This window comes from Cynoglossus semilaevis, chromosome 2 (genome assembly GCF_000523025.1).
Source record: "Cynoglossus semilaevis isolate Cse_v1.0 chromosome 2, Cse_v1.0, whole genome shotgun sequence".
Taxonomy (NCBI): Eukaryota; Metazoa; Chordata; class Actinopteri; order Pleuronectiformes; family Cynoglossidae; genus Cynoglossus; species Cynoglossus semilaevis.
Window position 1 is genome coordinate 14,158,021 of NC_024308.1, and position 11,355 is coordinate 14,169,375.

At 39.9% G+C, this 11,355-nt stretch overlaps 2 protein-coding genes and 1 pseudogene across 4 annotated transcripts in view; 1 reads left to right on the forward strand and 2 right to left on the reverse strand.

The window, feature by feature from the left end:
• Positions 1-5: 5 nt before the first annotated feature.
• On the reverse strand, positions 6-6,957 carry cyldl (cylindromatosis (turban tumor syndrome), like). Of its 2 annotated transcripts, none has more exons than XM_008338533.3 (15): positions 6,778-6,957; positions 5,562-6,019; positions 4,857-5,123; positions 4,684-4,762; positions 4,431-4,606; positions 4,056-4,218; positions 3,034-3,175; positions 2,724-2,834; positions 2,498-2,589; positions 2,356-2,419; positions 2,131-2,263; positions 1,787-1,892; positions 1,571-1,689; positions 1,166-1,379; positions 6-1,073 (listed from the first exon to the last, which is right to left on the reverse strand). In XM_008338533.3, the coding sequence occupies exons 1-15, from the start codon at positions 6,839-6,841 to the stop codon at positions 889-891; spliced, it is 2,373 nt and encodes a 790-aa protein (XP_008336755.1). In that variant the 5' UTR covers positions 6,842-6,957; the 3' UTR covers positions 6-888. The 2 variants fall into 2 exon arrangements, with proteins under 2 accessions (XP_008336755.1, XP_008336756.1); XM_008338534.3 differs by having other exon boundaries at positions 6,608-6,887.
• A 297-nt stretch (positions 6,958-7,254) lies between these two features.
• Positions 7,255-11,355, forward strand: part of zc3h3 (zinc finger CCCH-type containing 3) — a 50,166-nt gene continuing 46,065 nt past the window's right edge. Inside the window, exons 1-3 of one of the 2 annotated variants that reach the window (XM_008338537.3) lie at positions 7,255-7,354; positions 9,919-10,969; positions 11,326-11,344. In XM_008338537.3, coding sequence (XP_008336759.1) covers positions 7,309-7,354; positions 9,919-10,969; positions 11,326-11,344 — 1,116 coding nt within the window. In that variant the 5' untranslated portion in view covers positions 7,255-7,308. Of the gene's footprint in view, positions 7,355-9,595; positions 9,732-9,918; positions 10,970-11,325; positions 11,345-11,355 lie in introns of those variants that run through there. The other variant, XM_008338535.3, reaches the window with a different exon arrangement.
• Positions 8,406-9,104, reverse strand: LOC103399895 (polyadenylate-binding protein-interacting protein 2 pseudogene; annotated as a pseudogene).

The following is an 11,355-nucleotide window of genomic DNA, read 5'->3' on the forward strand; positions in this document are numbered from 1 at the left end:
AAATCCAGGTTTGGGAACATCATTTATAGCACTTAAAGAATATACAGTATGACTAAGAATAATCTTTGCCTAAGAACAGATTATGCAACCTGGAATTAAATCCTAGACCTATTGTTTGGAAGATCACCTCAGGTACCCACTGAACCAAAGCAAGCCTGTTTTTTTTACAGAAATGAAAAGAAGGTACTTTTTCAGTTAATAAGCTCAGGTGTCTTAAATATATATTTCAATGGTCTGTATGCTACAGAATGTCAGAATCAGAACTATTAAAGATCCCATACCAAGCGCGCTACGCCACTAAGGTACATTTCAAATGGAATTTTAATTTTATGAAATTCTCCGCTGTACTGCACATTTATCTCAAACAGGGCAGTGATGGAGGTAATAAAGCAACAAACTGACATTCAATTTCCTGAGATAAAATCTGGAGATGATTTAACTCAAGCTTAAAATAAACAGAAAACTTTTTAAATCAGAAACTTTTTTTTCAAGAAATGATAAGGTTTTGGAGAAATGTATCACTACGCAAAACCACATCCATGTCCTGTAAACCATTAGATTTTTCTTTTTTCATCTTTGTCAAAAACAACACGTTTGCCAGTGATATTTCCATCACACACATTCATCCAAAGCTGTGATTGTCAGTTTTTTGGTTCACAATTTAGAGCACGTGTTTTTTTTACATTTTCCTCACACCAGGTTACAAGAATAAAAAGATCATAATTCTTAAATAAAAAACTAGTTTAGCCAAATCTGGACATTTATCAGGATATAAATCACTTAAATTATCATTTTACCCATTATACAAAAGAAAAAGTCAAACAGGAAAACATTTTTTATCAACAAGTGCAATTATCAGCAAAGTGAAGGGTTTTCTAATGCCCCCCCTCAGCGGTATAGGCACATCCTGGGGCTCTGGTACAGGTACATGTAGGCGTCACAGAAGAGACGCTTGGCCACGCCCTTCATGTCTCGAGGCACCTGTTTGGCCAATTCACCAGGTGGCATTTCCAGATACATGCCGACCTCAGGACAGGGCTGCACCATAGGGATGTTGAAGCCGTCACTTCCTCCTGAACAGGCACACACAAAAAAAAAACAAGTACGAAAAAGTATTTAAAAACAAGTCATGTGTTTTCATGTTTTTATTATTCTCAAAACCTACCTTCTCTGTCGGCCATGCTGTCAAAGAAGATCCAGTCCTCAGTGTTTGGTCCGTATTTGATGAAGGACACGTAGTGGCTCGTCTCGATGCAGAGGACGGCGAACAGCTCCAGTTTGTCTCTGGTCGGAGTGTGAGTGAACACGTGAGGCAGGAAATCTTTGGGGATGTCCAGGGCCACAGGTTGATGGGACCTTCGCTGAGGATGAGAGTGAACCTGAGAAGAACATCAGAACTTTGGAGCTTAAACACACCGACAAATTCAACTTGGACACACAAACAGGGTTTTCAGACTCATCACCACATTTCCAAACACAAACCGTCTGGTTTCAACAACAGCATAAGACCTGCATTCAGCTACCAACATAATATGTGCAATGAATGGAGTCAACACATCACAACACAAACCTTATCTGAGCATGTCTGGCAAAATACTTTAAATCCACATTGATTGAAAGCAGGATCTTGAAAACAGCCTTGACATCGGAAGGTAGCCAAGTCTCCACAAAATATACACTGCTGTGGACCTAGAACACACACACACACACATCAGTGTGTGTTAGCCTTCACATCCTCCATTTTCACCGTGCATGTTAACCTGTGTGTGTTTGTTAGTTTGTTTACCCTCTGCCAGGTCAGTGACGTCCAGCTCCAGAGACGGAATGATTTTGTCAAACATTTTGAATTTCTTCCCAAAGCGAGGCATCTGGAGGATGAGGCAGGACGGCACCTGTGGTGATACAGTCATGAGAAGAGCAGATTCGATGAGCCACACTGCATGGACATCAGCTCACCCCTGGGGCAAATGTAGCTGTGAGAACTACGCAACACTGCCCTCTACCGGTAAATTATGTGGTCTTTATACGTCAAAAAAAAAGAAAGAAGGATGAGACATACTTACAAGTCTGAACAACAAAATATTTTTGTGAACCACAACACCAATTAAACATAAGTCCAGTAGCGTTCACCTCTGCCATCGTGAGTCCTTCACTGTGGAGAGAATGTTCCAGCAGCTGCTGCACTGTCGGCAGCACCAGACTGTGTTTCTGATCCAGGAAGACTTGATAGCAGTAGCTCTCAACGACTTTACCCCGGGCTGAGCTGAATGGAAGAAGACACAGCGAACAAGTCATTAGACTTGGTTACACAAGTTTGACTATACTTTGAATTCACCGTAGATATTGTAAGCGTACAGTTTGAGGAGAGGGTCCAGAGCAAGAATTTGGTGCATGATAACGATGAGGAACTCCTCTGGATCTGAAAGAACCAAACACTGCTTTTAAGCAAAAACACTAAACAAAAAGTGTTCTTCACTCACTGTAGGGCGACACCAACCTTTCTCATCAGTGGTGAAGGAATGACTGTAGCCGTGTTTCTGCAGCTGCTGCCGGAGCCGCATGACGTGCCGACTTTCTACAAAGCCCTTGCTGCAAAAAAAAGGCAAACAAACCCATAAAATATGTCTACAGCTACAAGGACTTAAGGGTTGTTGAATTAAATAAATTATATTTTCACTTATGGCAATTTTTAGCAGGTGAAGGTGTTGTTTGAAAAAATGCACCTGCGCAGAGGGTTGACAATGTCACAGAGCAGTATTTTCTGGATGAAAGTGTCCTGCGGTGATGTTGACTTGTACAACATGGAGTCCAACACAGACGAACAGGAAAACAAACTATTGAAAAGAGCATAAGTTTAAAAACCAAATGACTTCCTGCCAAAACACAGAGCATATTTATTGTTTTCTAAATTTTTATTTTCATTATTAAAACAACAATTTGTCCAAATAAATGTAAACATCTCACGACACAATCTTGACTGTGTGCAGAATTACACTGAATCATTAGAAATTTTAAAAATGTCATTATGCCGACCTAAAGAGGGCAGCATCCATGTAGCAGGAGTTGTGGTGGCCTTGTATTCCCTTCATTTTTCCAATCAGAACACTGTCCACCTTCTCCGTGCTGACTGGAGGAACGGTCTCTGGTCTGCCTGTACGGTGATCGATCTCTGGTTCTAATTAGAATACAAACAACCAGATATATGCACATTGTTTGATATCATGCATGAAGTAAAGACACTTCACTGAATTTGTGGTGGTGATGAAGTGCTGTCCCCTGCTGTTAGACCATCTAGGAACTGCAGAGATTGAATAATTGAATAATGCCCTCACACTCATAACACATTTTGCCTGGACACATATTTTGACAGGGCTCTGTATTGCCAGGTTCCTCATGATAAGATACTGTCACTTTATTTTGCCCACAATAACGATAATATCACAATACTGAGTTTCTGCGATAATTGAATTATTGCAAATAATTTCATCCACGTTTCATCACGATATCTGTGTTACTGAAGACATTCAGGATTCAGTGACTGCACAGAATCTATTTCATGAAATTACCAAATATTGTCAATTAATTTTACATGAATGCCACTCATGCGACCTCCTGCCACAGTACCACGGGGTATTAAGTTTGTGGTGCCATAGTATAATAGGGTCCCCGCACGTAAAGCCAGAAGTCAAATGCTGGCTAGCTTAATCTGGAGTGTTTTGATTTCTGCACACGCTACTTCCCTCGCGCAGTGGTCTCTGGCGCCATCGTGTGGAGGCTTCAAAAACTGCAGCAGGTTTTTGTGAGAGAATCTGATTAGAACGAGTGCATCTCTACTGTTTCTCTAAATTATCGATATTTGCCGCCAGTAATAATAATAAATAATCAGTAATGTGAATATCGCGATATATGGTACTACTGATATTTTAGCAGATGCCTATTTTTCAACATGATAGTGATCTCATGCAATAACAGCAAAAATGCTAATAGAAAAGCAAAAAGCTGTATTTTGAGATGTGCAGACAGAAGTGAAGTGAGGCGATGAATCTTGGCCTTACCTTCGTCTTCCACTTTGACCTTGTTACAGTGATTGACTGATGGACTCTGAAATCTGGAGTCAGGACGGCAGGAACTCAGCTTCACAAACAGAGCCCTCTTAGGTGGACACATGAAGAACCGTTTCTTCCTGAAGGTGCCATCACTTGTTCCCTTGTCTTCCTCCTGCAGAGAGAGAAGATGAATGAAAAGAGTTATGTGTTCACAAAGTACTTAGTACTGATGTGAATGGGTTTGGTTTAGGGATGGACCAATACTAGTATTGGCTTCACAGAAGACAGATTACGATTTAAACCTCACCAAGTCACTTTTCTGTTGATTTGTTTATATTAAATGGGGTTTATATGAACTTAGAAAGAGGGTTGGATAAACTTTACCAGTTCCAGTCCCACCATGACGTCCTGTTTATCACCCAAAGTGCCCATCCATCGAATAATTCCATAGGTATTGCCATGCAACGTCACCTCTACCATAGAATTCACACCCAGACCCATGTATGATTCTGCAGAGTCTGCTCCTGCCTGTGGTATGTCCATATCCATCACCTCTGGTTCTAAAATGTAGAATATGTAGAATCAGAATCATCACACATCCAACTATAAATGTGGTTACATGAAGAGCTGTTCAAACCTGCAGACACCTCTCGCTTCGACACATGCTGAAGTGGAACTTCCACTACAGGATCTGTTTTTCCATTTTTATCTGTATCCTGAAACGAGAACAGATAGACATGTAAATGCATTGCACTCTGTCAGCATTGTACAGCATGTACAAAACAACATGGAACAGGGAACATGACTGACTGTGGAGATTAGAACCGAATGTTTCTGCACTTTCAGCACCATTCCACCACCCGCTTCACCACCAATAAAGTAAGTGACTCTGTCCCCTGAATGTAGCTCCATTGGTTGTTGCTGTGGAGATCGAGGTCTGACTGATGGTGTGGGTGGAGGATATTCTAAAGATTTAACTTTAGTGAATGGCACAAAGAGACCACAGTATTTTTCACAGGTGAAGAAGGTTTCACCCAGGTAAGTCCCATCGTTGTCACCCTTTCCTTTATCTTGGTCCTGTAAATCGAGACAAGCCTTTAGTTATACAATATCCTAGGGGTAAACAAGTGTATTACGGTGAAAAGAGCGGTGTCCTAGGACATCTGAGGCATCACTGCCAATCACTTTTTTTGTTTTGTTATTGTAAACAATGCCAAACCCTGCTGGTTGACAGTAGTACTACCACATAAACAGCAATTCAAGGTCCCTTCAGAAAAACAACCTGCACAAAAAAACGATCTTTTATATGTTTTTTAGTTATGAAATCATTCAGAATTTAAAGAAACTAAAAACATTTAAATAAAAATATTATTATTGTTTCACTTGTTTTATTCATTTTACTATCATTAACAATAGCACTGCAAATGACCATAAATCATATTTAATATAAATTAAATGTAGAAAAAGAAAAAGAGAGAAAATATACCGGTATTGTTCCTTTTATCGAACACTCACCAGTAGTTCAATGCCAAAGAACCTTCCCAATATGGGAAAATTCAATTTTTTTTTTTTATTTTTTCCAATGTAACGAATTACACCCAGAAGCTCCTCTGCTCCTTTCTGTACAACAACTGAAGTGCCCACAGTGAGTTCAAGAGCTGTTTGGAGAGCAACTTCCTCTCGGAACCATTTCAGTCGTTCTTCATCATTCTGCAGAGCACACAGTAGCTCGGCACGTTCCACACTGAGTTTGCTCAGGCATGTGAATTCTATTGAAAAATCTAACTGTGCAAATGAGTCGACGGGGATAACTGACAGTTTTGAGGCGTCACCTCTCTTCTTGTACACTGTTTTTCTGCAGTAGCATAAATGACCTGCATCAATGTGTCCAGGAAATTTTGGTTTTTCAGTTAGTATGAAGTATATGTTCTCTGCTGAAGTCATGATTTTGAAACCAGGCTGGCCTATTAAACCTGAAAGAGAAAACACACATTTGTGATTTCTTTAGAGAAATCTTTTTGACATAAACACTTTGAATTGACACCTAACCTGCAGTCAATCAATGATTTAGATTTAAGTACTGTATATATTTATTTTATATCTAAATGTGGCATTCGTCCACTTTGGACCTCATAATCAAGTCAGTATTCATTTAAATAGGGTAAGAAAATACATTTTGTACAATCAATCATCATTGGTAGGTAACTGTTGGTTATAGTTATTTGATTAATATTGACCAACCTACAGAATACGATTTGGTTTAAGAAATCTTTTTTTCCTTCCCTTGAATTTACAGTTGCTCTTTTTTTTTTTTTTTTAAGAAGTCCTTGAACTAGTGTTCTGTCTCATTGACACTTTACTTTGGTTCCTATAGGGTAAACAATACTGTATATATACAGGATACTAAACCTGAGAAATGAAAGTCGTTCATATAAAACTACGAACTGCAGTCAATGGTAAACAAACATTAAAAATGAAAGTGAAGAGCGATTTTAGCTACGTTGTATATTAAATGATTTCTCTCTCTTATTTGTAAGACATATTAAGCTAGTTTGAGTTACCTTCGAATGTCGAGCAACTCCGAATTTAGATTACACGTCTAGTCTCGAGGCCTCAACGTCTTTCACTTTCACTTCCTTACTCATTCAATTTTCTCTTTGAGCGGAGCATCGCTCAGCTCGACGACTGTGCTCTAAAAACGAATATGAGTAGTGATTAAAGGTCTACACACCAGGACAACACAGAGTTTGTGTTTGTTGAAAGTGAAGTCCAAGTCTGAAATGCGTCCAATTCATCTGACAGCCTTCAGAACGCCGTGCTCAATGTCGTGGGAAATTGTATTCTCAGTCAGGTCTGAAAGGCAGCCGCAGTTGCCGTATATTACCGTATAAAAAACTTTAAATTCTTATTTATTGTCATTATGCTATGTTAGTTGAAAAAAAAAGTATATAGCATATGTACAATTAAACAACTGTTGCGCATTTACATGCAGGAAATTGTGTCTCTCCCTTTATTCTGATGAATACAATAATAAATGATACACAAAGCTCTCTTGTAGAGCAAAATTTCAAAATTTTACGAATAGGTAAACCTTATTTAAAAAAACAATACAAAAGGAAATCGCTAGTTGTGAACCTGCAAGACACTGCATGGAAACAAAAGTGACCACTCTTAACGTCCTCTCTGATTGGGCAATATCTACAGCGTCATCAGACTAGTTTAAACAGTCGCAGTTTGTTGACGTACAGATTTAGTCGTAAACATGGAGGAGCGTGAAGCGCTGAAGAGGCAAATTGAACTTCTTCAAGGTAGTTACATCTTTGCGCGTACTGTATTAACATTTGCATGAGACGGAGGGGTTTTTACAGATAGAGTCAGGCTAGTTTAAAAACATTAGCTTCGATTTAAAGGGAATCGTCAGATTGTCCGTTAAACCACGAATTTGAACTACTCTGGTGTCTATAAATAAAACACGTAACTGCCGTTTGGTTTATAGTGTACGCTGTATTGAATGCTACAGGTCTTATTGTAATGAAGCCGAATCCAAAAAAAATATATTCAAGGTGCAAAGAACCACTTGCTGAGTGTTGCATTAGTCAGTGTTCTCTGTGTTACCGAAACGCAGTATTTTCTTGTTGCTTTACTTCAGACTGCAAAGAAATCAAGTTAAACCAAGGTCAGAATTATTAACAAATGAAATCTAGTCAGTTGTTTATACGTCTTGCAACGTTATATACGTTGTTAAGCTTTTTATTTTTGTCAAAACTAACTAGTGTAAATCACCGCCAGAAGAGCATAGTCACTGGTCTCAAGTTCAGTCAGCAATGGTTCTATTGGATTCAAACAAGGACATGTTCATGCAGGTCAGATCAGATCCAACTGTGTAAACTGTATAGGCCTAGTCATTCTCTTGTGACCCAGTTGTTGACAGTTTGACATATTTTGATGACCTCATATATATATATATATATATATATATATATATATATATTGTGTGGAAGCCTTGACATGTTTTACTCAAGTCACTATAGAAATACTTTTTCTTCTATCTAAAACATTAGTCTGTGGTTTTACTTTGATAATAATTTGCAGACACGTTTTCATGTTTTATGAAGACTGTGTATTGCACAAAAAGGCTCTTTGTACCTTTGCTAAGAAACAGACGTCTTGCATACAATTCTCGCATCACTGTTAATATTAGTTCTTATCATCTGGGAATGCACATGGATAGCCACTGCCAAATGGTAGCAGTGTAAACTCTTCTTCTGAAAACTGAAACATTTTCAAGCCATTATATATATATATATTTTAAACTTTTTATGCATAAACAAAACTTAAAAGCACAAACAGAACACATGACAGGTGGCTGATCTAAAGACCAACAGAGACCAGCAGAGACTTGTTGAGTCTTGATTGAAATCACAGTCCAGGAAGTAGAAAGTTGAGTGTGTGGCCGATCACAGGGTATGTTCGCACTTTCCAGGTGTGAACTCCCTAGCGTTGGGGTTGAGGTTGCTAGTAATCGCGTTGTCGAAGTCTGTGTTTAACTGGACATCAATGTTGAGGTCAAGCAAACTGACCTGCTCCTCGAGCTGATTGACATTATGAGGGACGAGGTCTCTGGATGGAATAAACCACTCCCACTCTTCCTCCTCCAACATCTCCAGAAAACATTGCTCCATAAACTCCTCCTCCCATAGCTCCTCCTCCACCTGTCTGTCAAATTCTTCCTCGTTTTCCATCCACATGTACTCAGCAAATGGGTCTTCCTCAGAACTTGCCTGGCTGTGTCGGGTCACGTTGGTGTTCATCCTCACGGTTGTCTCAGAGTTCCTGCCCAGATGTGGTTTTTGCTCCAACTGCCAAATCTCAGTCATTTTTCGCGCAGTACATCCAAATGCCCTTGTGCTCAGTAAGCAGATTTATTAGGGTATCGACTATGATGTGAACAAGTCTTTTCTACTTTCCTAAATTGTATTTTTCTACAGTCAGTTTTTTCTGTCAGATAATACGTAAAAGAAGAGACACAGAGAAACCTCCTGACTTTAATTATTACAAACAAATCATAGAGTGAACATATCTGCCCAGGCTGAAGTAGAGTTGTGTTACAGGTTGTTAAAGATCAAAGTTAATTACTAATAAAGTGCAGAGGGTGACTTTGGCTTTGAAGTCTGAAATGTTCAGGAGGAGGTCAGATGTCAGGAATAAGCCACTATTGTGGGTAGACTTCTTATTGCCTGTATACTAGTCACGTGACATATGATTGTCCAAGCAAGAGGTTAAGAGTCATCTGCCTATCTGTCCGATCTGGTCCAAAGATGGAACCCCTGTTGTATATGTTGTAACATTAATATATATTTTATAATTTGTATTAAATATGTATATATTAAACCAAGCCTAATGTAACGTTTTAAGCCACCTTGTTATTTTTACATTAAAGTACTAAGCAATTAAAATAATTGCAAGCCTCCTAGTTGCAAACCTCCCGGCAGTACTCCCATGGTCCCCTAGGGGTGTTGACTCCCTGTTGGAAAAACCTCAGCTTTTAGATAAAAGCCAGCAATTTTCTTGTTCTCAAGTGTATGCTGAGCTGAGTAAATCATTTTCAGTTAATTAACAAGTCTATGTTTAGTCAAAACATGGAGGAAAGAGATGTGATCATCAGGCAAATAGAACTTCTTCAAGGTATTTCTGATACTGCATGGCTACTAAATGTAGAACTACCAGATACTGGGTCACAGATGAGTTTTTCCACGTCTCCTACATGCACTTCCAAATGTTAATTGTAGACCAGTGATCACAGCTTGATTTTAAGTTTAGCATTTTATACTCCTTATATAAACTTATTGTTTGACAATCATATCATTAACAGATCTCATCAACAAACACAAGAGTGTCCATGGAGATGTTCCGTCTACCACTGAGCAGAGGCATCAGCATGTACCACCGTCAGCCAGAGGTCACAGAGGTCACAGCAGATCCCTGGTTCACCCATACACCTCCAGAGGAGGACTTTATAGTCATGAGTCTCGTGGATGTTGGCGGAAAACACACTCTCTCAGAAACAAAGGCCCGCAATCCACTGTTGGACACCACTCCTCTACCTCCTCCCCCACAGCCCAGTCTAGTGCCCCCCCTGTCCCACCTGCCAGTAGCAGCATCTCAGCGCCCAGCTGCAGCAAAGAACCAGAAACGGATAGAACTAAAGCAGCTGCTTCATCAACTACTGGAGTTCCCGAACCAAATAGTACGTTATTGTCCTCTACTTTGGGAAAAGGAACAAAGTTACCCTCCACCATTCCCAGCCAAGCTTCAGTAACCAAGTCAAAGTTTACTTGGGTGAAGAGCCAGGATATGGGAGGCGAAGAATCTAAAAAAAGTAGCGTAATCTCTCCACCAGCCAATAAAACTGTGAAGGTTTCACCAACACCAGCCACAAAAACTGCAGCTGCCAGTGGAGGCTCACCAACAGTGTTTAAGCGAGCCAGTGCCAAGAAGCTTCCCAGAAAACTCAGCCCTGTCACTGTGGACCCCAAGGCCTCCAAGTACAAATGGGTTTCCGCAAAAGCCAAGGTCCCCAGGAAACCACTGTCACCCAAAACCTTGACTCTACAGAGAACTCCAGAAATGGTCGAGGTCACCAAGAGAATAAGAACGCCCACCTCTTCTTCTGCAAAAATCAAAAGAACAAGCATCTCTACGCCGTCCAGTCGCTATCGATGGAAGGCTGCGGGGCAGATTACAGCTGCAGGGGCAACAGCACGAGCAACGGGGACTCAACGGAAGTCTGCCTTCCACTGGACGGCAGACAAAAGTCACAAGGGAGGGAGAGGAACTGCCTCCTCTTCCACCTCCTCTGCCTCCTCTCCTGCTGGATTCAAGCTACGCAGTAGAATGAAGATCATTAGGAAGTCTGCTAAAAGGTACATTCTTTTTTTTAATTAAAGCAAAGGAGAAAAAATAAACAAATGTTTAATAAATGTTTATTATTTGTTATATATTATTATTTTGGGTAAGGTTATTAATGTGAAGTGAGAATAAACAGATAATTGGGAATGGATTATTTGTTCATTTCAATTGATCTACATTAGCGTCGTTCCTTTCTGCTCGATTTTTATTTTGCCAGAAGGTGGCAGCAAAGCACACATCAAATACATACTTTTTTTATTTGCCCGTTTGCTTTCTGTTAACTTACATTTTTTCTAGCCATAACCAGCCAGATGATAAATTTCCACTGATGATCCCGTCTTTTCTTTGCCCTCTCTGTTTTTGACCTCAGTGGAGGTGGGTCAGAAAGAGGAAGCAGCCC